The following is a 27,518-nucleotide window of genomic DNA, read 5'->3' on the forward strand; positions in this document are numbered from 1 at the left end:
TTATTAGCCAGGTCCTGCAGAATTTCAAACATGAACCTCATTGTGGCTACAATCCAAAATTATTTTTAGCATCAAGAAAATTTACAACATTTTACTTGCTATATATGTAGATATTTGTATCACCCTTAAACCAAGGTCATTAATAACATTTATGAGAACCATTTTTTTCTGGTGTTAAATGACTTAAGCTGGCTTTATTTCTATTACAATTCCATTCCAAGAAGATTTACTATCGAGGTCAAACGGAAAGTCCATTATCTAACATTCTATTTTGGATGCCTGAGGTATTTCAGTCCTTTAGTGAATTCAAAGCTCATTAATTGATTTGATATAGAAATTTACAAGGTTTGCATATATGTCCTATAAAACTAGTCTTAACACATCATATTTCAACAATTAAGTACATTCTTGCAATTTACCAGAAGGTAAACTGTAGACATTACCAATACTTTTTTATAACACAATCAAAATTAAAATTTTGTTAAGGGGGCTAAGCAGTTTATTAACTATCTCATAAATCAATTACAGAAGAAGATTCACAATTTTCTTTGAAATTAAGTTAAAAAAAATTGCTAGTGTATAAAAAGTCAAATATAGAATCCACATGTAATACTGATGTTGTTACAATTAATTATTTATTTAATAAAAACTAATTTAGACAATCCATTTGCAGTGTGATCTTGAAATATGAAACAATTGTTTATTTTGGACAGCATCAACATCAAGCAATGAGGTGTCAAATGTCCCTGACCAAATTGACGAGAGAATATATGCTGAGGAGGCTGGGCTGTTGTATATAAAGGCAGCAGCCCAAGACATTTGCTCTAACTGGAAGGCATCTAAGACAGGTGAGACTAGTACAATTTTCCCATATCTTTTTTATGATACGATTTAACAACATACCACTTAATTTATGTAAAACATTCTATACTGATTACTTTTGAGTTAAAATCTATGAACACATATAGTTTCTGTATTGAACAACTATACACCCAAAACACTAAAATATCTTACATAGTTATAAAATCTTTACAAAATCTTTTCCAAACCCTATTTTTTCTTTGTAGCACCTTAGCACCTCAGGACACTGAAGTATTTCTGTTGGCATCAGCTGAGGTAAATGTTCAGGAGGCAGTTATGAATTTATATTTATGTAATTTTGTTTTATGTTTACTGTGTGGCTGTATTAAAAAGTTTCATATGTTTAGGCTCCACTAACAGTGCCACCATGAGCACAGACGCGGAGATGGAGCAGTATGGCCCGGCGGCCATTTACCTCCGGAAGCCAGAAAGGGAGAGGATTGAGGCTCAGGCTGCTCCATTTGATGCTAAAACAGCTTACTTTGTGGCGGATGCTGATGAGATGTATCTCAAGTGCAAAGTGGTGAAGAGGGAGGGTGGCAAAGCCATGTTGAAACACTGGAAGGAAATAAGGTAAATCTATTTATTAATAAATTACAAACTCCACTTAAAATAAAACACTGCATTACTTGAATAATATCATTTGGAAAAAAAAATCATTTGTGTTTTTTTGATAGACTCTCACAGTCAAGGAGGATGATATCCACCCAGAAATCCTCCAAAGTTCGACAAAATTGAGGACATGGTCATGATGACCCACCTCAACGAGCCTTGTGTGTTGTATAACCTCAAAGAGCGTTATGCATCCTGGATGATCTACGTAAGTTCTCAGCAGCATTTCAAAGAATTTAACAGGAGAAATCATATCTGTGTATTTATTAAAATGTTCTTCTGTAACAGACCTACTCCGGGTTGTTCTGTGTGGTCGTGAATCCCTACAAGTGGCTTCCTGTGTATGATGCTGTGGTTGTAGCAGGATACAGAGGCAAGAAGAGGATTGAGGCTCCACCTCACATCTTCTCCATCTCTGACAATGCCTATCAGTTCATGCTCACAGGTAAGATCAATGACTCGAGTGTTTTCATAAGAAAATGATAACATATGCACATTGACATGACATTAATGTATTATGGTGTACATTGCAGATCGTGAGAACCAGTCTATCCTGATTACGTGAGTGTTGCACAAATTAAACTGGTACATGTTTTACAAAATGTATAAAAATGGAGTTGATAAGTCAAAATGTGTCTCTTGTACCTCAGCGGAGAATCCGGTGCTGGCAAGACTGTCAACACCAAGCGTGTCATCCAGTATTTTGCAACAATTGCAGCTCTTGGTGGCAAAAAGGACGGAGGACCACAAGCTGCTGGAAAAATCCAGGTGATCATGCCTGGATGTTTAAGAAAAAACAGATTTCCACAGTGTATACTTAGGTGCACAGTGCAAAAATATTCACAACTGTCATTGTGCAGGGATCTCTTGAAGACCAAATTGTTGCTGCTAACCCTCTGCTAGAGGCTTATGGTAATGCCAAGACTGTGAGGAATGACAACTCTTCCCGTTTTGTAAGTTAAGACAATGTTTTAAATGTCCATTAATAGTTAATGCTTGATTCACTATAGAGTGTAACACATAATATTAATTTTGCTTAGGGTAAATTCATCAGGATCCACTTTGGTACAAGTGGAAAGCTGGCTTCCGCTGACATTGAGACATGTAAGGAAAACGTAAACATGATGTAATCAATATTATCGAATATTAATTTATAATCTGTACCATGATTTTCTTATCAAAGTGCTTACTTATATACGTGTGATTCTTAGATCTGCTGGAGAAGTCCCGTGTCACCTTCCAGCTGTCTGCTGAGAGGAGCTACCATATCTTCTATCAGCTCATGACAGGCCACAAGCCTGAGCTCATTGGTAAATGATCAAATACTTGAAAATTAAATGTAGAAAAGAGCAACTTTTAAGACAAAAAGCTACAATGATTTTATTTCAATTGTTTCAGATGCTCTGCTGATCACCACCAACCCCTATGACTTCCCAATGATCAGCCAAGGTGAAATCACAGTCAAGAGTATCGATGATGTGGAGGAGTTCATTGCCACAGATGTAAAAGAATATTTTGTATTTTAAATCATTTTCTTAAAACGTGTGTAGTTTGCTTAAACCTTTTTTCTCTACATAGACTGCTATTGACATCTTGGGCTTCAATGCTGATGAGAAGTTTAACATCTACAAGCTCACTGGTGCTGTGATGCATCATGGCACCATGAAGTTCAAGCAGAAGCAGCGTGAGGAGCAGGCTGAACCAGATGGCACTGAGGGTAATTTGGAAAATGTCACCAATCTCATTCTGTAGAGACACAAAAATTATATAGAGTAGGTTGAAATGTCTTGTTTCTTTCCAAAAGTGGCTGATAAAATCTCCTACCTCCTGGGTCTGAACTCAGCTGATATGCTGAAGGCTCTGTGCTACCCAAGAGTCAAAGTCGGAAACGAGATGGTCACCAAAGGTCAGACCGTCCACAGGTAATGTATAACGGTTGTTATTTAAACAGATGTTAGCTTGTTTATTACATTAAAGTGACAAATTATTCTTTAGGTGAACAACGCTGTCAGCGCTCTGTGCAAGTCTATCTATGAGAAAATGTTCTTGTGGATGGTCATCCGTATCAATGAGATGCTGGACACAAAGCAAGCGAGAGCCTTCTTCATTGGAGTCTTGGACATTGCTGGCTTTGAGATCTTTGATGTGAGTAAAGAAAAACACAGAAAGGTCATGTGAACCATTTTTTATTCCAAAGGAAGATAAACAACTATCAATAATTACAGTTCAACAGCTTGGAGCAGCTCTGCATCAACTTCACCAATGAGAAACTGCAACAGTTTTTCAACCACACTATGTTTGTCCTGGAGCAAGACGAATACAAGAAGGAAGGCATTGATGGGAGTTCATTGACTTCGGTATGGACTTGGCTGCTTGCATTGAGCTTATTGAAAAGGTAAGTCGCTGTATTACTCAGCTTAAATTGATAACATTCATGATTTTAAGTACATGATACTTCATTTCAAATATGAGTTGTAATTTAAATCGGTAAATATTCACAGCCATTGGGCATCTTCTCCATCCTTGAAGAGGAGTGCATGTTCCCAAAAGCCTCTGATACAACTTTCAAGAACAAGCTGATTGATCAGCATCTTGGCAAGAACAAGGCCTTTGAGAAACCCAAACCTGGAAAGGGAAAAGCTGAGGCTCACTTCGCCCTGGTTCACTACGCTGGTACAGTGGACTACAACATCACTGGCTGGCTGGACAAGAACAAGGACCCACTGAACGAGTCAGTGGTTCAGCTCTACCAGAAGTCTGGAAACAAGTTGCTGTGCTTCCTGTATGCAGCTCATGCTGGAGCTGAGGGTATGTGCCAGTAAAACAAATAAACCTAATTTAAGTAGAGTAATGTGCAACCTGAGAATAACCCTGAATATACAAAGAATGATCTGAAAAAATTATAACACTCATTTTAATAAAGCTTGTTGTTCAGTGAAGCTGCAGTTGTGCAAATAGAATGAGTTCTAAAAATATCAAGAATGAATTTGATGAAATCATGTTGTAAAGAGAGCTTAGAAAAATTTGTTTTAATATCACTGTTTTCACTGTCATAACTTCAGCTGAGGCTGGTGGTGGTGGCAAGAAGGGTGGCAAGAAGAAGGGTGGTTCCTTCCAGACTGTGTCTGCTGTTTTCAGGGTATGGGCATTTTTTCAAGAACTATCTCAAATGATTTAAACTCATCTATGGAATAATTTTATTATGCTGACCTACAGGAGAACTTGGGCAAACTGATGACCAACTTGAGGAGCACTCATCCTCACTTTGTGCGTTGCCTGATTCCCAATGAGTCAAAGACTCCTGGTAAGTAGCTCAGTCTTACAAATTTACATGAAGAAATTTTGCATGATAATGTCAGGAGACACTGTAGACTTATTTTTCACTAAATATATTTCCAACCCTCAGGTCTTATGGAGAACTTCTTGGTCATCCACCAGCTGAGGTGTAACGGTGTGCTGGAGGGCATCAGAATCTGCAGAAAGGGCTTCCCCAGCAGAATCCTCTACGGTGACTTCAAGCAGAGGTGGCTGCTGCTGTCTTTCTGAATGTAAACACATTTTCAGATGTGAATATGGAAAAAGGCAAAATCCAAAATTTTCTTCCTTAGATACAAAGTCCTGAATGCAAGTGTTATCCCTGAGGGACAGTTTATTGACAACAAGAAGGCTTCAGAGAAGCTGCTGGGCTCCATTGATGTGGACCACACTCAGTACAAGTTTGGACACACAAAGGTATTTGGAAAAAGACATTAATAATATTGCTGGGAACAATTCTTTGCATCCATGTGTTTTAACTTGCAAACGTTTTACTATGATAGGTGTTCTTCAAAGCTGGTCTTCTGGGCGCTCTTGAGGAGATGAGAGATGAGAAACTGGCTTCACTTGTTACCATGACTCAGGCTCTCTGCAGAGGATATGTCATGAGGAAGGAGTTTGTGAAGATGATGGAGAGGAGGTGGGATTACTTCTTATTATGCAAGAGATTAGCTTGACATACTTATGTCTCTAAGGTGGAGAAAACATTTATCTTTGATTGTTGGGCTTTTCTCTTAGAGAGTCTATCTACACCATCCAATACAACATCCGTTCTTTCATGAATGTGAAGAACTGGCCATGGATGAACCTGTATTTTAAGATCAAGCCTCTTCTGAAGAGTGCTGAGACTGAGAAAGAGTTGCAGAATATGAAGGAAACTATGAAAAGATGAAGACAGACCTGGCTGCTGCTTTGGCCAAAAAGAAGGAGCTGGAGGAGAAAATGGTCTCAATTCTCCAGGAGAAGAATGACTTGCAGCTTCAAGTAGCTTCTGTGAGTAGGCAGATTTATTTTATTCAATTGTGATTATTAAACCATATAGTTCTCTTGTTACTCTATGTACTTAAAACAACAGTGGGGTTATGTTTTGAGACTGAGGCTATGAACACTATATTTGTGAGAATAATGACCAGATATTGTTTTATCATGGATTCCATTATTAAAGACCTGTTCATGTGAAAGGAGAACATTAACATTTGCTGACTTTTACTCAATCATAGGAAGTTGAGAATCTCTCAGATGCAGAGGAAAGGTGTGAAGGCTTGATTAAGAGCAAGATCCAGCTTGAGGCCAAACTCAAGGAGACAACCGAGAGACTGGAGGATGAAGAGGAAATCAATGCTGAGCTGACCGCCAAGAAGAGGAAGCTGGAGGATGAATGCTCCGAGCTGAAGAAGGACATCGATGACTTAGAGCTCACCTTGGCTAAAGTGGAGAAGGAGAAACATGCCACTGAAAACAAGGTTCACATCACGAAACACCATTATCAGAATTTAATACATCAATCCACAGAATTTATGACATCTACATGCTTATACTTCAGTTAAAATTGGGTATTTCAACACCGACAGGTGAAAAACCTGACAGAGGAAATGGCAACTCAGGATGAGGCCATTGCCAAACTGACCAAGGAGAAGAAAGCCCTCCAAGAGGCCCATCAGCAAACACTGGATGATCTCCAGGCAGAGGAAGACAAAGTCAACACTCTGACCAAGGCCAAGACAAAGCTGGAACAGCAAGTGGACGATGTAAGAAAACGGTTTATTCGGCTTCCTAATTAGGCATAAACCTAACAATGCAATCTTCACTAATTACTGTGATTGAATGTACCTACTATGCAACAGCTTGAGGGCTCATTGGAGCAAGAGAAGAAGCTCCGAATGGACCTTGAGAGAGCCAAGAGAAAGCTTGAAGGAGATCTGAAACTGGCCCAGGAGTCCATCATGGATCTGGAGAATGAAAAGCAGCAATCTGATGAGAAAATCAAGAAGTAAAGGATCTTTTCTCTCCTTTATTGAATATTTAAAAAGGTCGTGAGTTTAACTTAAAATAATGACTCATTATTAACATCAGGAAGGACTTTGAAATCAGCCAGCTTCTCAGCAAGATTGAGGATGAACAGTCCCTTGGAGCTCAGCTTCAGAAGAAGATCAAGGAACTTCAGGTAATAATGCCCTTGGCAGAATTTTTTTATACTGATTTGCAGAGTGATCTTGAGTGACAACTTCAATGCATTTGATTTCTAGGCTCGCATTGAGGAGCTGGAAGAGGAGATTGAGGCTGAGAGGGCTGCTAGGGCTAAGGTAGAGAAGCAGAGAGCTGACCTCTCCAGGAGCTGGAGGAGATCAGTGAGAGGCTTGAGGAGGCTGGTGGAGCCACAGCTGCTCAGATTGAGATGAACAAGAAGCGTGAGGCTGAGTTCCAGAAGCTGCGTCGTGACCTTGAAGAGTCCACGCTGCAGCATGAAGCTACCGCAGCAGCTCTCCGCAAGAAGCAGGCCGACAGCGTTGCTGAGCTGGGAGAGCAGATCGACAACCTGCAGCGCGTCAAGCAGAAGCTGGAGAAGGAGAAGAGTGAGTACAAGATGGAGATTGATGACCTGTCCAGCAACATGGAGGCTGTTGCCAAAGCCAAGGTGAGTGGATAGTACATGTTTTACAACAATCAAATACAAATTGTGGTTCATAACTATGTTTTACATATATTACTTATGGTTTCAGGGCAACTTGGAGAAAATGTGCAGAACTCTTGAGGACCAACTTAGTGAAATCAAATCTAAAAATGATGAGAATGTTCGCCAGCTGAATGACATTAATGCACAGAAAGCAAGACTCCAGACAGAAAATGGTAAATTAACTGAACTTAAACCAGTGTTCTACATTGATTCACAATTTTCAACAATAATGTATTTATGATTTTTACAGGTGAATTTTCTCGCCAACTTGAGGAGAAAGAAGCTCTTGTTTCTCAGCTGACAAGAGGCAAGCAGGCTTTCACTCAGCAGATTGAGGAGCTCAAGAGACACATTGAGGAGGAAGTGAAGGTACGACTGTCTATATTTTCTTTTGCTATGAATGATGAGGTCAGTAGACAATCATTCTACTAACAACTTGTGATTTCCAGGCCAAGAATGCCCTGGCCCATGCAGTTCAGTCAGCCCGCCATGACTGTGATCTGCTCAGAGAGCAGTTTGAGGAGGAGCAGGAGGCCAAGGCTGAGCTGCAGAGAGGCATGTCTAAGGCCAACAGTGAGGTGGCTCAGTGGAGGTCCAAATATGAGACTGATGCCATCCAACGTACTGAGGAGCTGGAGGAGGCCAAGTGAGTCATAATGAATATCTCAATTTAATAATGTGTACTTTTGATTATGCATTTCTACCAATCGAAACATCTATGCACTCCAGGAAAAAGCTTGCCCAGCGTTTGCAGGAGGCTGAGGAATCCATTGAGGCTGTGAACTCCAAGTGTGCCTCTTTGGAGAAGACCAAGCAGAGGCTCCAAGGTGAGGTGGAAGACCTCATGACAGATGTGGAGAGAGCTAATTCTCTGGCTGCCAACCTTGACAAGAAGCAGAGGAACTTTGACAAGGTACAGACATTTTTCAACAACCAAAAAGCTGATTAATACAGATAAAAACACATATTTAATGATTCCTCACATTTCCAGGTCCTGGCAGAATGGAAGCAGAAGTATGAGGAGAGCCAGGCTGAGCTGGAAGGAGCCCAAAAGAGGCCCGCTCCCTGAGCACTGAGCTGTTCAAGATGAAGAACTCCTATGAAGAGGCTCTGGACCAATTGGAGACCATGAAGAGAGAGAACAAGAACCTGCAGCGTATGTATTCCCTAATTATTCAGAGTTAAGCAACTCCAAAATTACTGAGACAGATCGTTTTATTTCTTCAGCCTCAATAAAAGGCGAAAGAATTTGGAATTCTGAAATTTCTATTATAGCTTCATTAACTTTTCATTGCAGAGGAGATCTCAGATCTGACTGAACAGATCGGCGACACTGGTAAGAGCATCCATGAGCTGGAGAAGGCAAAAAAGTCTGTGGAGACCGAGAAGTCTGAAATTCAGGCTGCACTGGAAGAAGCCGAGGTAAAATATTTCTCCATAAGTTAACAGCAATTTATATCATACATGAGCCCTAAGCATACTCTCCTGTCTTTACTTTTCCACCATCTAACCTTGTTATATGCTTGACCTTTCAAGGGCACCCTGGAACATGAAGAGTCTAAGATTCTCCGCGTCCAGCTGGAGCTCAACCAGGTCAAGAGCGAGATTGACCGGAAGCTGGCAGAGAAGGATGAAGAATGGAGCAGATCAAGAGAAACAGCCAGAGGTGATTGACTCCATGCAGAGCACTCTGGATGCTGAGGTCAGGAGCAGGAATGATGCCCTGAGAGTCAAGAAGAAGATGGAGGAGACCTGAACGAGATGGAGATCCAGCTGAGCCACGCCAACAGGCAGGCTGCCGAGGCCCAGAAACAACTGAGGAATGTCCAGGGACAACTCAAGGTGAGTTTGGTGGTAAAACACAATTTACACTGAAGTGTAAGTCAGTTAAATTTTTAACTCCGACTTTTGCTTTTGTTGTTAGGATGCCCAACTGCACCTTGATGATGCTGTCAGAGGACAGGAGGACATGAAGGAGCAGGTGGCCATGGTGGAGCGCAGGAACGGTCTGATGGTAGCTGAGATTGAGGAGCTGAGAGCTGCTCTGGAACAGACAGAAAGATCACGTAAAGTGGCTGAGCAGGAGTTGGTTGATGCCAGTGAGCGTGTTGGACTGCTGCACTCTCAGGTTGGATTTTAGTTATTCACAGGAAAGCAGCGCTTTCCATGTCCTGAGATCCCCACATCTACAATGTATCATTCTGATTCACTTTCAGAACACTAGCCTTCTGAACACCAAGAAGAAGCTGGAATCTGATCTGGTCCAGGTTCAGGGTGAGGTGGACGATGCAGTTCAGGAAGCCAGAAATGCTGAGGACAAGGCCAAAAAGGCTATCACTGATGTCAGTATATAAATATCAAAAATAATCTAATTTCAAGCCCTTTTTATCAACTGGTTTTAACCCGAAACCGGTGACAAACTATTTCTTCAGGCTGCCATGATGGCGGAAGAGCTGAAGAAGGAGCAGGACACCAGTGCTCACCTGGAGAGGATGAAGAAGAACCTTGAGGTCACAGTCAAGGACCTGCAGCACCGCCTGGATGAGGCTGAGAACCTCGCCATGAAGGGTGGCAAGAAGCAGCTCCAGAAACTGGAGCAGAGGGTATGAAAATGTTTTTGCTGTAAATTCACATGGTGTCAATAATGCCTAGTAATATTAAATTGTTTCCTTATTCAACATCTTTAAACAGGTTCGTGAACTGGAATCTGAAGTTGAAGGTGAGCAGAGACGTGGAGCCGATGCTGTTAAAGGAGTCCGCAAATATGAGAGGAGAGTTAAGGAGCTGACTTACCAGGTGAATATTCTATTCTGTTTTCTAAACACTTACTAAGTACCTTTAATACCAAATAACTTTACTATTGTCCTGTATATTATTTGTCTTGTTTACAATAAGTCTTTGCAAACATTTGGTTCATCCCTACAGACTGAGGAGGACAAAAAGAATCTGACTCGACTTCAGGACCTGGTGGACAAGCTGCAGCTCAAAGTGAAGGCTTACAAGAGACAGGCTGAGGAGGCGGTAAGAGAAATGACTGATTGTCTGCCACCAAACAATCCCCCCTTTAAGTTAGCACATTACCAAGCCATTATTTGACATTTTGTATTAACTAAAATAGCTGGTATCTCAAAACTTTCAGGAGGAGCAGGCCAACACCCACATGTCCAGGCTCAGGAAGGTCCAGCATGAGATGGAGGAAGCTCAGGAGCGTGCTGACATCGCTGAGTCTCAGGTCAACAAGCTCAGAGCCAAGAGCCGTGATGCTGGAAAGGTGAGATCACATGTCAAACAAAAGATTCCATGAGCACAAGCTCTTTGACTATGTCTTTTGTAATACACTTTGTTATTGAATGAATATTTGCAGAACTATTTTTATTTGATAAACATTTTATCTTGCTTTCTCAGAGACCTGACTTCCTTAATGTTTGCATCTTTTTTTCTAGTCTGACAGCGCTGAATAGAGACGCCCTCTATTTTGGAACATTATAATGCGGTTCATATAATATGAACTAGCTGTAAAATGTCATCATATAATGTACTATTTCAATAAATAATATCTTTAAAATGTCATACCATTCAGTGGTTTTGTTTCTCTTTCTTGAAATATAACTTTAGAACTAGTTAGTAACTTATCCACAAAGAAGGACATATTTTTTCCTCATTATGTTTACTCAACAGAGAAGAGTTCTTTTAAAACCAGCATTCTTTTTTTCTGAAGTAAATATGACTGTATTTTGATCGAACACTAATTTCAAAAATGTTGGAGTGGTCTCAGTTTACCCATCAACTGTAAACACAATGTCCACTGAGGGTTATTTTCAAAAGATATTTTTGGTTAAATACCTTTTGAAAACAATTTCAAACACTACTTTTCTGTAAACCCCAGTGCAAAACCAGAGGCTAAAAGACTTGATTGAGAAATGTATTATACACCACCCTACAAAGTAGAAAGCACAAAACCAGCTTTATAGGTCACATATTATAAAATAATACAAGCAAAGCAACATCTGTGTTTTAAATAAAAGGACAAGAAAAGTGTTTTCTTACAGTTCTTTAATACATTGATAAACCAAGTTTCATCACAATACGAAAGGAATTTCTTAAGTCATGCCTTTTGGCAACCTTGATTTTCTGGCAAGCTGTAACTTAATAATTTAAAGAGAAACATAAACCTGATACTCTGCAACTGCCATGCACAAGATAAAACTGGAGCTAGAATATCTAAAGTACTGTGTTTTTGCAGTCAGTGACTCTAACAAGACTCTAACAAGAAATATATAAACTTTTTAAAGGAACATTTTTCTTTAATGTGAATGGGATCATCCTCATTTTGTTGTTTTTTTCATTAAGAAAATTTTGTTCTCTTTGTAGCAGAATGTATTTTCTGCTACATCTTAGCAGAAAATACATTCAAAACAGTTTTATTAAGTTTTGGATGAAAACTTAATGAAAAAACTGCAATAACTGTAAAACTGCAATAATTGCAGTTCTACAGATATTGTGAAGCCGGCCTCTTCCAAAAAGAATTTACATCGAAACAAGAGCAAATCCAATTTTCAAATATGTAAAGGTTTCTTCAAACACTTACTGTATCTGGAAGATATTTACTATTCACTTGCTCCCCTGTATCCCTTCATCTACCAAATAGTAAAACTGAATATGTAGCTGTACAGACACCTCAAATAAGCGAGCAAATCAGTCATCGTTCACAAGGTCCACCTTATAAGTACTCAAAATGCGTCTGTCATCTGTTTTGCCCCCTGACACACGAGGCAACAGTCGCAGATGCCGTCCTATTTCGGATTGTGCTGCTCTTGCGTCTCCCCCCCTCTGAAAATGTGAGCAGTCATCAAATAAATTATAAAGCTGGCCAATAAAATATGATATCCCCCCACAGCTCCCCACTTTCCCATGCTAGGCAGAGATTTAGTGATGGATGCGTTTCCATTTTTGTGAACAGCTGACCATAAACTGATTTGAACAAAGTAATTAAGATACACATTTCTGTATGTACTACTTAGCTTACAAAGGCATAAGATCTGTAACTTTGCATTGCTAATGTTAATAATAGTAAGACAACCTTAAATGTTACAAATATGTGCAATGTTGACTTGCATTCTTCTCTAAAATTTGTGATAATTCCCTAAATAACTAAAATTTTAGATTGTCCTAAACTTTACTTATAGGTAGTAGTTTGTTTGTGTTTTTTTTTTTTTTTTTTTTTTTTTTGGTTGTGATATACATCTAACTTGTGAAAATGTATATCACAACCACAAAGTAAAAAAAAAAAAATTGTACGCATTAAAATAAATCTCATAAAGGGAAAGAATGTTTGATGAATCAATCACATGTGGTTTTGACATTCTAACCTTAATTGACTTTTAAATATAAATGATCATTGGAAAACACTACCTCTGTTCTAAACTTGCATAATACATTTAAATGTTTGAAATTGCGAGGCCGTGTGAAACATACATAGAACAATATGAAATCAGTTATTTAAAAAAATTTATTTTTTAGAGATGGTATCTGTTTGGGAGCTGGTTAATTACCAGTCAATATATTGGCATATCAACATATCTATTTAAAAGACTTTACATTCCTAATTACGTAATCTACCAAATCCTTTCCCTACTTCATCATACATCAATCCACACATGCATAGATAGGTTCCTACAAAAAAAGCCTTTAAAAATGCATCTGAAGCTATATGAGTGGAAACTGATGTACAGGATACTAATGTATGTCATATTTAATGTTATTAAATAGTCTGTGATCCCTGCTATGTCTGCTCATCTCAAAAAGATTAATACAATAAACATCACAGCACTTATCCATGTGAACAATTTAGAACGTTCTTGAGTGTAATTGGAAAACCCTAAACATACTTGCAATCTGCTTTTGGGCAAGATTGCACATTTCAATATGGGATTCAAGAATTGGAGAATATTATTTTGTCCTATTTTTTATTATTTAAATTTTACTGTACTTGTCCACATGTATTCTTCAAGAGAGGTCTAAATTTTAAACACAGGAATTCATATAATTTTTTTATTGACTTTGTAGAGCTTGATGGTGCCATTATAATGTGGACTCAACCAGTGGGCTTAGTGTGCTCATCAGCAAAAAAGTGAAAGCAAATGGAGCCATTAACCCTTGACCAGGCAGTCACTGCATAGGAATCAGCTGTAATCGGTCATTAAAACAGAACCCACTGCTATTTTTAGAAACCTCCTGAGAAGGGCACATTCAGGACCACCTGCACTTCTGTGACTGAAAAGGATTTAACAATGTGTGTCATTTCATTTGCATCACATTACAGAGAGGACCTTCAAGCTCATTTTCACACCAAACTTTTTAAACATAGCATCAATAAGAAAATTAGGGTTTGGCTATTTATGTCTTTGATGTAACAATGGTTCCTGTTACATCAAGAGCCAAAGAAGTAAAATGTCTCTTAAAAAATAATAACTCCTTTATCATTCAAGAGTCTGTCAGGATTCCATTCAATTGTGACATATCTGTAAGTAATTTGATTTTTAGTTCAGCTGCATAATTGAGTAAGTAGGTAACACCCACAAGAAACTAAATTCTCAATCCCAAAGTCACCTGCTACTGTCCTTGTATCAAAGAGAAAATTCTAAGTCAATGTCTTATGATGACATGCGCTGGGACAAACACCAGTGTTTCCCCTCCCATTATTCAAGGAGGGTGCCTAATCTTCCCAATGAAACAGCTGGACTCTTCAAGAAGATCAAGGCATTTAGTTATTGTACATTTTCCGTGTTTCCATAATTCATTTTAGTAGCCTATTATAATAATGTCAGATTATTTCATAAGCTATTTCTTTCCTTATGTGCTCACTCCTCTACTTTCAACTTTCTCTCATGCTAGGTTGAGCATTAAGCTGGGCATTTTGGTGCGTGTGGCAACCGGGCCACTGGCTTTTTTATATGGTTCTCTACAGGGGCTCCTTTTGGGAGAAAACCAGATCAAGATACAAGTTGAGTATAAAAGCTGAACTGCTTGCTTTCTCATTGCAAACTTAAAAGCGTGAAAAGACTTAGCATTTACTCTCTTGCGAGTAGCAGCAGAAGTAACTCTCCTAACTCCTGGTACATATGGTTGAGGAACAATTAAACAAAATAGCCTAAGTGCTTCAAGTCCTGCCCCTGACACACAGACAAAAGTCCACTCATCACAAAATAAAAGAATTTGCCTTGGCTTGGCTATCGAAAGGGAAATACTCTCCCTGGCTGTGTAGCAAGTTGACTTTTTTCCTATTTTCTGTTACTAAATCAAAGGTTTCATGACACTACTTGTAACACAGGGGCACACTGCTTCTCAATTTGCCAAGCTGTCTTGCTCTCCCTCACTGCTTGTGTTGGTAGTTTTCCATGTCAGTGGAGCCGTATCTCTCCACTGACATTTTTTTCATATATTTTTTACAACAGTGTCCTGGCCAAGACAGCGGTGCAAAGTGTTATGTTTTACAAAATATCAACACATACATTTAAACTGAGAGACAAATGACGACTATCAAATCGAACTAATAATTAATTTGGATGAACTAAAACACAGACTAAAGTGAGCTGAAAATGTTGAAAGTACTTGAACACGGCAGTTTTGTACAGCTGAAATGTGTTATACAAAAAAAAAAACTTGATTTATCGAATGTAAGTGTTGAAACAGCTTCAAGAAAACGTTATCAATTTCCTGGATGTCCTTGATTAAAGCCTGTTGTAGAAGACATGACTCACATGACTAGGAATATACACAGGCACATGCGACAAACTGTCCCTGTGGATGAAAGTCAATTGGTTGTTCACGAACATCCCAGAAAAAAGCAAAGCTGAAGTCTGACATAAACAGTGCCCCTGCCCACAGAGAAGCAAAATTTGCATGAAAAGTGACTAAGCGGTTGCCAGACAAAAGAAGAAGCTACTGCTCTAAAATAACGTGAGGTTATTTTCAAAATGTTATCTGAAAAAATCTAAAACAATATTTACATTTTCAATTTGAAATCTCTCTAAACCAAAAATATGGTGCTAACTACATATCTAAATGTGCACTATAAATACATCTTCATTCCTATGCCAAACATGAATCATTGCTCCCTGCCAAAGCTGAATTTATTTTTGACCATGGTAATATTATCATATCCTGCTGGAGAGCAAATTATTAGCCAGGTCCTGCAGAATTTCAAACATGAACCTCATTTTGGCTACAATCCAAAATTATTTTTAGCATCAAGAAAATTTACAATATTTTACTTGCTATATATATAGATATTTGTATCACCCTTAAACCAAGGTCATTAATAACATTTATGAGAACCATTTTTTTCTGGTGTTAAATGACTTTAGCTGGCTTTATTTCTATTCCAATTCCATTCCAAGAAGATTTACAACACATATCCAGTTCAAACGGAAAGTCCATTAACTAACATTCTATTTTGGATGCCTGAGGTATTTCAGTCCTTTAGTGAATTCAAAGCTCATTAATTGATTTGATATAGAAATTTACAAGGTTTGCATATATGTCCCATAAAACTAGTCTTAACACATCATATTTCAATAATTAAGTACATTCTTGCAATTTACCAGAAGGTAAACTGTAGACATTACCAATACTTTTTTATAACACAATCAAAATTAAAATTTTGTTAAGGGGGCTAAGCAGTTTATTAACTATCTCATAAATCAATTACAGAAGAAGATTCACAATTTTCTTTGAAATTAAGTTAAAAAAAATTGCTAGTGTATAAAAAGTCAAATATTATAGAATCCACATGTAATACTGATGTTGTTACAATTAATTATTTATTTAATAAAAACTAATCTAGACAATCCATTTGCAGTGTGATCTTGAAATATGAAACAATTGTTTATTTCGGACAGCATCAACATCAAGCAATGAGGTGTCAAACATTCCTGACCAAATTGAGGAGAGAACATATGCTGAGGAGGCTGGGCTGTTGTATATAAAGGCAGCAGCCCAAGACATTTGCTCTAACTGGAAGGCATCTAAGACAGGTGAGACTAGTACAATTTTCCCATATCTTTTTTATGATACAATTTAACTGCATACCACATAATTTATGTAAAACATTCTATACTGATTACTTTTGAGTTAAAATCTATGAACACATATTGTTTCTGTATTGAACAACTATACACCCAAAACACTAAAATATCTTACATAGTTATAAAATATTTACGAAATCTTTTCCAAACCCTATTTTTTACTTTGTAGCACCTTTGCACCTCAGGACACTGAAGTATTTCTGTTGGCATCAGCTGAGGTAAATGTTCAGGAGGCAGTTATGAATTTATATTTATGTAATTTTGTTTTATGTTTACTGTGTGGCTGTATTAAAAAGTTTCATATGTTTAGGCTCCACTAACAGTGCCACCATGAGCACAGACGCGGAGATGGAGCAGTATGGCCCGGCGGCCATTTACCTCCGGAAGCCAGAAAGGGAGAGGATTGAGGCTCAGGCTGCTCCATTTGATGCTAAAACAGCTTACTTTGTGGCGGATGCTGATGAGATGTATCTCAAGTGCAAAGTGGTGAAGAGGGAGGGTGGCAAAGCCACTGTCGAAACACTGGAAGGAAATAAGGTAAATCTATTTATTAATAAATTACAAACTCCACTTAAAATAAAAACACTGCATTACTTGAATAATATCATTTGGAAAAAAAAATCATTTGTGTTTTTTTGATAGACTCTCACAGTCAAGGAGGATGATATCCACCCCAGAAATCCTCCAAAGTTCGACAAAATTGAGGACATGGTCATGATGACCCACCTCAACGAGCCTTGTGTGTTGTATAACCTCAAAGAGCGTTATGCATCCTGGATGATCTACGTAAGTTCTCAGCTGCATTTCAAAGAACTTAACAGGAGAAATCATATCTGTGTATTTATTGAAATGTTCTTCTGTAACAGACCTACTCCGGGTTGTTCTGTGTGGTCGTGAATCCCTACAAGTGGCTTCCTGTGTATGATGCTGTGGTTGTAGCAGGATACAGAGGCAAGAAGAGGATTGAGGCTCCACCTCACATCTTCTCCATCTCTGACAATGCCTATCAGTTCATGCTCACAGGTCAGACCAAAGACTCAAGTGTTTTCATAAGAAAATGATAACATATGCACATTGACATGACATTAATGTATTATGGTGTACATTGCAGATCGTGAGAACCAGTCTATCCTGATTACGTGAGTGTTGCACAAATTAAACTGGTACATGTTTTACAAAATGTACAAAAATGGAGTTGATAAGTCAAAATGTGTCTCTTGTACCTCAGCGGAGAATCCGGTGCTGGCAAGACTGTCAACACCAAGCGTGTCATCCAGTATTTTGCAACAATTGCAGCTCTTGGTGGCAAAAAGGACGGAGGACCACAAGCTGCTGGAAAAATCCAGGTGATCATGCCTGGATGTTTAAGAAAAAACAGATTTCCACAGTGTATACTTAGGTGCATAGTGCAAAAATATTCACAACTGTCATTGTGCAGGGATCTCTTGAAGACCAAATTGTTGCTGCTAACCCTCTGCTAGAGGCTTATGGTAATGCCAAGACTGTGAGGAATGACAACTCTTCCCGTTTTGTAAGTTAAGACAATGTTTAAATGTCCATTAATAGTTAATGCTTGATTTACTATAGAGTGTAACACATAATATTAATTTTGCTTAGGGTAAATTCATCAGGATCCACTTTGGTACAAGTGGAAAGCTGGCTTCAGCTGACATTGAGACATGTAAGGAAAACATAAACATGATGTAATCAATATTATCGAATATTAATTTATAATCTGTACCATGATTTACTATCGAAGTGCTTACTTATATACGTGTGATTCTTAGATCTGCTGGAGAAGTCCCGTGTCACCTTCCAGCTGTCTGCTGAGAGGAGCTACCATATCTTCTATCAGCTCATGACAGGCCACAAGCCTGAGCTCATTGGTAAATGATCAAATACTTGAAAATTAAATGTAGAAAAGAGCAACTTTTAAGACAAAGAAGCTACAATGATTTTATTTCAATTGTTTCAGATGCTCTGCTGATCACCACCAACCCCTATGACTTCCCAATGATCAGCCAAGGTGAAATCACAGTCAAGAGTATCGATGATGTGGAGGAGTTCATTGCCACAGATGTAAAAGAATATTTCGTATTTTAAATAATTTTCTTAAAACGTGTGTAGTTTGCTTAAACCTTTTTTCTCTACATAGACTGCTATTGACATCTTGGGCTTCAATGCTGATGAGAAGTTTAACATCTACAAGCTCACTGGTGCTGTGATGCATCATGGCAACATGAAGTTCAAGCAGAAGCAGCGTGAGGAGCAGGCTGAACCAGATGGCACTGAGGGTAATTTGGAAAATATCACCAATCTCATTCTGTAGAGACACAAAAATTATATAGAGTAGGTTGAAATGTCTTGTTTCTTTCCAAAAGTGGCTGATAAAATCTCCTACCTCCTGGGTCTGAACTCAGCTGATATGCTGAAGGCTCTGTGCTACCCAAGAGTCAAAGTCGGAAATGAGATGGTCACCAAAGGTCAGACCGTCCCACAGGTAATGTATAACGGTTGTTATGTTAAACAGATGTTAGCTTGTTTATTACATTAAAGTGACAAATTTCTTTTAGGTGAACAACGCTGTCAGCGCTCTGTGCAAGTCTGTCTATGAGAAAATGTTCTTGTGGATGGTCATCCGTATCAATGAGATGCTGGACACAAAGCAAGCGAGAGCCTTCTTCATTGGAGTCTTGGACATTGCTGGCTTTGAAATCTTTGATGTGAGTAAAGAAAAACACAGAAAGGTCATGTGAACCATTTTTTATTCCAAAGGAAGATAAACAACTATCAATAATTACAGTTCAACAGCTTGGAGCAGCTCTGCATCAACTTCACCAATGAGAAACTGCAACAGTTTTTCAACCACACTATGTTTGTCCTGGAGCAAGACGAATACAAGAAGGAAGGCATTGATTGGGAGTTCATTGACTTCGGTATGGACTTGGCTGCTTGCATTGAGCTTATTGAAAAGGTAAGTCGCTGTATTACTCAGCTTAAACTGATAACATCCATGATTGTAAGTACATGATACTTCATTTCAAATATGAGTTGTAATTTAAATCGGTAATTATTCACAGCCATTGGGCATCTTCTCCATCCTTGAAGAGGAGTGCATGTTCCCAAAAGCCTCTGATACAACTTTCAAGAACAAGCTGATTGATCAGCATCTTGGCAAGAACAAGGCCTTTGAGAAACCCAAACCTGGAAAGGGCAAAGCTGAGGCTCACTTCTCCCTGGTTCACTACGCTGGTACAGTGGACTACAACATCACTGGCTGGCTGGACAAGAACAAGGACCCACTGAACGAGTCAGTGGTTCAGCTCTACCAGAAGTCTGGAAACAAGTTGCTGTGCTTCCTGTATGCAGCTCATGCTTCAGCTGAGGGTATGTGCCAGTAAAACAGATAAACCTAATTTAAGTAGAGTAATGTGCCACCTGAGAATAACCCTGAATATACAAAGAATGATCTGAAAAAATTATAACACTCATTTTAATAAAGCTTGTTGTTCAGTGAAGCTGCAGTTGTGCAAATAGAATGAGTTCTAAAAATATCAAGAATGAATTTGATGAAATCATGTTGTAAAGAGAGCTTAGAAAAACTAGTTTTAATATAATTGGTTTCACTGTCATGATTTCAGCTGATGCTGGTAGCAAGAAGGGTGGCAAGAAGAAGGGTGGTTCCTTCCAGACTGTGTCTGCTGTTTTCAGGGTATGGGCATTTTTTCAAGAACTATCTCAAATGATTTAAACTCATCTATGGAATAATTTTATGATGCTGACCTACAGGAGAACTTGGGCAAACTGATGACCAACTTGAGGAGCACTCATCCTCACTTCGTGCGTTGCCTGATTCCCAATGAGTCAAAGACTCCTGGTAAGTAGCTCAGTCTTAGAAATTTACATTAAGAAATTTTGCATGATAATGTCAGGAGACACTGTTGATTTATTTTTCACTAAATATATTTCCAACCTTCAGGTCTTATGGAGAACTTCTTGGTCATCCACCAGCTGAGGTGTAACGGTGTGCTGGAGGGCATCAGAATCTGCAGAAAGGGCTTCCCCAGCAGAATCCTCTACGGTGACTTCAAGCAGAGGTGGCTGCTGCTGTCTGTCTGAATGTAAACACATTTTCAGATGTGAAGATGGAAAAAGGCAAAATCCAATTTTTCTTCCTTAGATACAAAGTCCTGAATGCCAGTGTTATCCCTGAGGGACAGTTTATTGACAACAAGAAGGCTTCAGAGAAGCTGCTGGGCTCCATTGATGTGGACCACACTCAGTACAAGTTTGGACACACAAAGGTATGTTGGAAAAAGACATTAATAATATTGCTGGGAACAATTCTTTGCATCCATGTGTTTTAACTTGCAAACGTTTTACTATGATAGGTGTTCTTCAAAGCTGGTCTTCTGGGTGCTCTTGAGGAGATGAGAGATGAGAAACTGGCTTCACTTGTTACCATGACTCAGGCTCTCTGCAGAGGATATGTCATGAGGAAGGAGTTTGTGAAGATGATGGAGAGGAGGTTGGATTACTTCTTATTATGCAAGAGAGTAGCTTGACATACTTATTATGTCTCTAAGGTGGAGAAAACATGTATCTTTGATTGTTGGGCTTTTCTCTTAGAGAGTCTATCTACACCATCCAATACAACATCCGTTCTTTCATGAATGTGAAGAACTGGCCATGGATGAACCTGTATTTTAAGATCAAGCCTCTTCTGAAGAGTGCTGAGACTGAGAAAGAGTTGCAGAATATGAAGGAGAACTATGAAAAGATGAAGACAGACCTGGCTGCTGCTTTGGCCAAAAAGAAGGAGCTGGAGGAAAAAATGGTCTCAATTCTCCAGGAGAAGAATGACTTGCAGCTTCAAGTGGCTGCTGTAAGTAGGCAGATTTGTTTTATTCAATTGTGATTATTAAACCGTATAGTTCTCTTGTTACTCTATGTACTTAAAACAAGAGTGGGGTTATGTTTTGAGACTGAGGCTATGAACACTAGATTTGAGAGAATAATGACCAGATATTGTTTTATCATGGATTCTATTATTAAAGACCTGTTCATGTGAAAGGAGAACATTAACATTTGGTGACTTTTACTCAATCATAGGAAGTTGAGAATCTCTCAGATGCAGAGGAAAGGTGTGAAGGCTTGATTAAGAGCAAGATCCAGCTTGAGGCCAAACTCAAGGAGACAACCGAGAGACTGGAGGATGAAGAGGAAATCAATGCTGAGCTGACCGCCAAGAAGAGGAAGCTGGAGGATGAATGCTCCGAGCTGAAGAAGGACATCGATGACTTAGAGCTCACCTTGGCTAAAGTGGAGAAGGAGAAACATGCCACTGAAAACAAGGTTCACATCACTGAAACGCCATTATAAGAATTTAATACACCAATCCACAGAATTTATGACATCTACATGCTTATACTTCAGTTAAAATTGGGTATTTCAACACCGACAGGTGAAAAACCTGACAGAGGAAATGGCAACTCAGGATGAGGCCATTGCCAAGCTGACCAAGGAGAAGAAAGCCCTCCAAGAGGCCCATCAGCAAACACTGGATGATCTCCAGGCAGAGGAAGACAAAGTCAACACTCTGACCAAGGCCAAGACAAAGTTGGAACAACAAGTGGATGATGTAAGAAAACGGTTTATTAGGCTTCCTCGTGAGGCATAAATCTCATGATACAGTCCTTCCATTGATTACTGTGATTGAATGTACCTACTATGCAACAGCTTGAGGGCTCATTGGAGCAAGAGAAGAAGCTCCGAATGGACCTTGAGAGAGCCAAGAGAAAGCTTGAAGGAGATCTGAAACTGGCCCAGGAGTCCATCATGGATCTGGAGAATGACAAGCAGCAATCTGAGGAGAAAATCAAGAAGTGAGTGCAGACTATGTTTGTTTTCCAACATGTGTTTGTGTCAAGTCAGATAATTGAGCTCAACACTGCACTTTGAAATCCAGGAAGGACTTTGAAATCAGCCAGCTTCTCAGCAAGATTGAGGATGAACAGTCCCTTGGAGCTCAGCTTCAGAAGAAGATCAAGGAACTTCAGGTAATAATGCCCTTGGCAGAATTTTTTTATACTGATTTGCAGAGTGATCTTGAGTGACAACTTCAATGCATTTGATTTCTAGGCTCGCATTGAGGAGCTGGAAGAGGAGATTGAGGCTGAGAGGGCTGCTAGGGCTAAGGTAGAGAAGCAGAGAGCTGACCTCTCCAGGGAGCTGGAGGAGATCAGTGAGAGGCTTGAGGAGGCTGGTGGAGCCACAGCTGCTCAGATTGAGATGAACAAGAAGCGTGAGGCTGAGTTCCAGAAGCTGCGTCGTGACCTTGAAGAGTCCACGCTGCAGCATGAAGCTACCGCAGCAGCTCTCCGCAAGAAGCAGGCCGACAGCGTTGCTGAGCTGGGAGAGCAGATCGACAACCTGCAGCGCGTCAAGCAGAAGCTGGAGAAGGAGAAGAGTGAGTACAAGATGGAGATTGATGACCTGTCCAGCAACATGGAGGCTGTTGCCAAAGCCAAGGTGAGTGGATAGTACATGTTTTACAACAATCAAATACAAATTGTGGTTCATAACTGTGTTTTACATATATTACTTATGGTTTCAGGGCAACTTGGAGAAAATGTGCAGAACTCTTGAGGACCAACTTAGTGAAATCAAATCTAAAAATGATGAGAATGTTCGCCAGCTGAATGACATTAATGCACAGAAAGCAAGACTCCAGACAGAGAATGGTAATTTACCTGAACTTAAACCAGTGTTCTACATTGATTCACAATTTTCAACAATAATGTATTTATGATTTTTACAGGTGAATTTTCTCGCCAACTTGAGGAGAAAGAAGCTCTTGTTTCTCAGCTGACAAGAGGCAAGCAGGCTTTCACTCAGCAGATTGAGGAGCTCAAGAGACACATTGAGGAGGAAGTGAAGGTACGACTGTCTATATTTTCTTTTGGTATGAATGATGAGGTCAGTACTAGACAAATCATTCTACTATCAACTTTGTGATTTCCAGGCCAAGAATGCCCTGGCCCATGCAGTTCAGTCAGCCCGTCATGACTGTGATCTGCTCAGAGAGCAGTTTGAGGAGGAGCAGGAGGCCAAGGCTGAGCTGCAGAGAGGCATGTCTAAGGCCAACAGTGAGGTGGCTCAGTGGAGGTCCAAATATGAGACTGATGCCATCCAACGTACTGAGGAGCTGGAGGAGGCCAAGTGAGTCATAATGAATATCTCAATTTAATTATGTGTACTTTTGATTATGCATTTCTACCAATCGAAACAACTCTGCACTCCAGGAAAAAGCTTGCCCAGCGCTTGCAGGAGGCTGAGGAATCCATTGAGGCTGTGAACTCCAAGTGTGCCTCTTTGGAGAAGACCAAGCAGAGGCTCCAAGGTGAGGTGGAAGACCTCATGACAGATGTGGAGAGAGCTAATTCTCTGGCTGCCAACCTTGACAAGAAGCAGAGGAACTTTGACAAGGTACAGACATTTTTCAACAACCAAAAAGCTGATTAATACAGATAAAAACACATATTTAATGATTCCTCACATTTCCAGGTCCTGGCAGAATGGAAGCAGAAGTATGAGGAGAGCCAGGCTGAGCTGGAAGGAGCCCAAAAGGAGGCCCGCTCCCTGAGCACTGAGCTGTTCAAGATGAAGAACTCCTATGAAGAGGCTCTGGACCAATTGGAGACCATGAAGAGAGAGAACAAGAACCTGCAGCGTATGTAATCCCTGATTATTCAAAGAGTTGAGCAACTCCAAAATTACTGAGAGACAGATCATTTCATTGCTTCAGACTCCATTAGCTTAAACAATTCTCTACTGATTAAACTAATTGAGAAAAATAAATTCTTACATTTGGCAGATTTCTTTTACAGCTTCATTTATTTATTAACTTTTCACTGCAGAGGAGATCTCAGATCTGACTGAACAGATCGGTGAGACTGGTAAGAGCATCCATGAGCTAGAGAAGGCTAAAAAGACTGTGGAGACTGAGAAGTCTGAAATTCAGGCTGCACTGGAAGAAGCCGAGGTAAAATATTTCTCCATAAGTTAACAGCAATTTATATCATACATGAGCCCTAAGCATACTCTCCTGTCTTTACTTTTCCACCATCTAACCTTATTATATGCTTGACCTTTCAAGGGCACTCTGGAACATGAAGAGTCTAAGATTCTCCGCGTCCAGCTGGAGCTCAACCAGGTCAAGAGCGAGATTGACCGGAAGCTGGCAGAGAAGGATGAAGAAATGGAGCAGATCAAGAGAAACAGCCAGAGGGTGATTGACTCCATGCAGAGCACTCTGGATGCTGAGGTCAGGAGCAGGAATGATGCCCTGAGAGTCAAGAAGAAGATGGAGGGAGACCTGAACGAGATGGAGATCCAGCTGAGCCACGCCAACAGGCAGGCTGCCGAGGCCCAGAAACAACTGAGGAATGTCCAGGGACAACTCAAGGTGAGTTTGGTGGTAAAACACAATTTACACTCAGGAGTGTAAGTCAGGTCAAATTTTTACTCCGACTTTGCTTTTGTTGTTAGGATGCCCAACTGCACCTTGATGATGCTGTCAGAGGACAGGAGGACATGAAGGAGCAGGTGGCCATGGTGGAGCGCAGGAACGGTCTGATGGTAGCTGAGATTGAGGAGCTGAGAGCTGCTCTGGAACAGACAGAAAGATCACGTAAAGTTGCTGAGCAGGAGTTGGTTGATGCCAGTGAGCGTGTTGGACTGCTGCACTCTCAGGTTGGATTTTAGTTATTCACAGGAAACCAGGTCTTTCCATGTCCTGAGATCCCCACATCTACAATGTATCATTCTGATTCACTTTCAGAACACTAGCCTTCTGAACACCAAGAAGAAGCTGGAATCTGATCTGGTCCAGGTTCAGGGTGAGGTGGACGATGCAGTTCAGGAAGCCAGAAATGCTGAGGACAAGGCCAAAAAGGCTATCACTGATGTCAGTTCACTGTCTATATAAATCGCTATCTCAACAAACACAAGTTTAATTTTTCCAGTGTTAACTCCATTTCTTTACATTGCTGTTTCTTTACCACCCACTTTTTCAGGCTGCCATGATGGCTGAAGAGCTGAAGAAGGAGCAGGACACCAGTGCTCACCTGGAGAGGATGAAGAAGAACCTTGAGGTCACAGTCAAGGACCTGCAGCACCGCCTGGATGAGGCTGAGAACCTCGCCATGAAGGGTGGCAAGAAGCAGCTCCAGAAACTGGAGCAGAGGGTATGAAAATTTTTTTGCTGTAAGTTCACATGGTGTCAATAATGCCTAGTAATATTAAATTGTTTCCTTATTCAACATCTTTAAACAGGTTCGTGAACTGGAGTCTGAAGTTGAAGGTGAGCAGAGACGTGGAGCCGATGCTGTTAAAGGAGTCCGCAAATATGAGAGGAGAGTTAAGGAGCTGACTTACCAGGTGAATATTCTATTCTGTGTTTTCTAAACACTTACTAAGTACCTTTAATACCAAATAACATTACTATTGTCCTGTATATTATTTGTCTTGTTTACAATAAGTCTTTGCAATCATTTGGTTCATCCCTACAGACTGAGGAGGACAAAAAGAATCTGACTCGACTTCAGGACCTGGTGGACAAGCTGCAGCTCAAAGTGAAGGCTTACAAGAGACAGGCTGAGGAGGCGGTAAGTGGTCATCTGTCATCCAACAAATAATGTCTCCTTTAAGGTAGAACATTGCAAAGCATTCATTTTACATTTATGTGAACTAAATGACTGTCATCTCAAAACTCTCAGGAGGAGCAGGCCAACACCCACATGTCCAGGCTCAGGAAGGTCCAGCATGAGATGGAGGAAGCTCAGGAGCGTGCTGACATCGCTGAGTCTCAGGTCAACAAGCTCAGAGCCAAGAGCCGTGATGCTGGAAAGGTAGCATATTCCTTCCCATTTCCCTTCTTAATATACTACAAAACCTAATGCAATGTAGAATTAAAAAAAAATCTTCTACATAAAATCAAATCTGTATGTGTTAAACTTTGCATGACAATCAATATGTGTCAGGATGTAAGTGAAACTTCATGCGTTTTCTTTATGACATGCTCCATCAGCTCTTCAGCCATTTAATGTCCATTTTTCCTTTTCCTTCCTTGTTTTTCAGAGCGATTCTGCTGAATGAGAGACCAGACCTTCATGAAGTTTTTCAACAGAGTTCATAAAATATGAACCAACTGTTGAATTCTTTTTCCATTGTAATACTTAAATAAAAACTAAGCACTATCATGTTATGTATTGGAGTGTATTTCTTGACATAAAAAACAACAGCAAATGAAAACTAAAAAGGTTTTTTTCTCAGGAGTAACATGTTCAAAAAATATTTTTGGTCACTCGGGAGTCAATATAACAGGACTGTAATTAAGCAAAACTATACAGCCATGGTTGGAGATAACACATTTGCTTTTTGCAAGACTTCTATGAAATTCTTATTTTTATGTAACAAAACAATTACTTCAAACTATCACCGCTTGTCAGGTTGTGTCTGTTTAAGTTTTAGAAGAAATCAAATTTACATAATTGCAGCATAAGGTTGAGGAATGATGATACTAAATGGAAGATGAGTACAACTCAGTTTACTTGTACTTTGTGGAACAACATGATTTTGTGGTAAACCAAATTTGGTAATTCAAATTTAGTGCCAAATATTAATGTATCTGTTAAAAATAATGAATGAAAAAAAAATAGGCAAAAGAATTGGCTCAAGGAATTGCTGTAAATGTGTCCTCAACAATGCTGTTGTGTGTGCGTGGGTCTGTGTGTATTTATGATATACAGCACTTTTAAACGTTCTGTTGCTAACAGGTCAAATAGAAGTCAATTTTGATTTGATTTATTTTGATTTGCTGTCTGAAGTGCAATTGTCAACCTTGAGACCCTTGTTGCACATCTTGCAGTTACCAATCCAAATTTATAGATGCAAGGGTTTTAATGCTT

The 27,518-nt window shown here is 39.6% G+C and overlaps 1 protein-coding gene and 1 pseudogene across 1 annotated transcript; both read left to right on the forward strand.

Moving 5' to 3' along the window:
- The first annotated feature begins 802 nt into the window (after positions 1-802).
- On the forward strand, positions 803-11,037 carry LOC129363238 (myosin heavy chain, fast skeletal muscle-like; annotated as a pseudogene).
- Positions 11,038-16,462: 5,425 nt separating this feature from the next.
- On the forward strand, positions 16,463-26,810 carry LOC129363232 (myosin heavy chain, fast skeletal muscle-like). Its single transcript, XM_055035201.1, has 41 exons — positions 16,463-16,497; positions 16,718-16,766; positions 16,859-17,085; positions 17,191-17,334; positions 17,415-17,571; positions 17,660-17,687; positions 17,777-17,894; positions 17,987-18,079; positions 18,166-18,229; positions 18,336-18,434; positions 18,524-18,627; positions 18,704-18,842; positions 18,930-19,048; positions 19,122-19,271; positions 19,352-19,522; positions 19,629-19,935; positions 20,190-20,260; positions 20,338-20,425; positions 20,528-20,645; positions 20,729-20,852; positions 20,940-21,076; positions 21,178-21,433; positions 21,661-21,903; positions 22,013-22,189; positions 22,288-22,433; positions 22,517-22,607; positions 22,690-23,079; positions 23,165-23,291; positions 23,369-23,487; positions 23,573-23,769; positions 23,853-24,036; positions 24,115-24,280; positions 24,468-24,592; positions 24,707-25,015; positions 25,099-25,302; positions 25,391-25,516; positions 25,626-25,796; positions 25,885-25,989; positions 26,121-26,216; positions 26,328-26,459; positions 26,689-26,810. The coding sequence occupies exons 3-41, from the start codon at positions 16,879-16,881 to the stop codon at positions 26,704-26,706; spliced, it is 5,820 nt and encodes a 1,939-aa protein (XP_054891176.1). The 5' UTR covers positions 16,463-16,497; positions 16,718-16,766; positions 16,859-16,878; the 3' UTR covers positions 26,707-26,810.
- Positions 26,811-27,518: the final 708 nt, after the last annotated feature.

Source organism: Poeciliopsis prolifica, unplaced genomic scaffold (genome assembly GCF_027474105.1).
Source record: "Poeciliopsis prolifica strain line A6 unplaced genomic scaffold, Auburn_PproV2 SCAFFOLD010, whole genome shotgun sequence".
Lineage (NCBI taxonomy): Eukaryota > Metazoa > Chordata > Actinopteri > Cyprinodontiformes > Poeciliidae > Poeciliopsis > Poeciliopsis prolifica.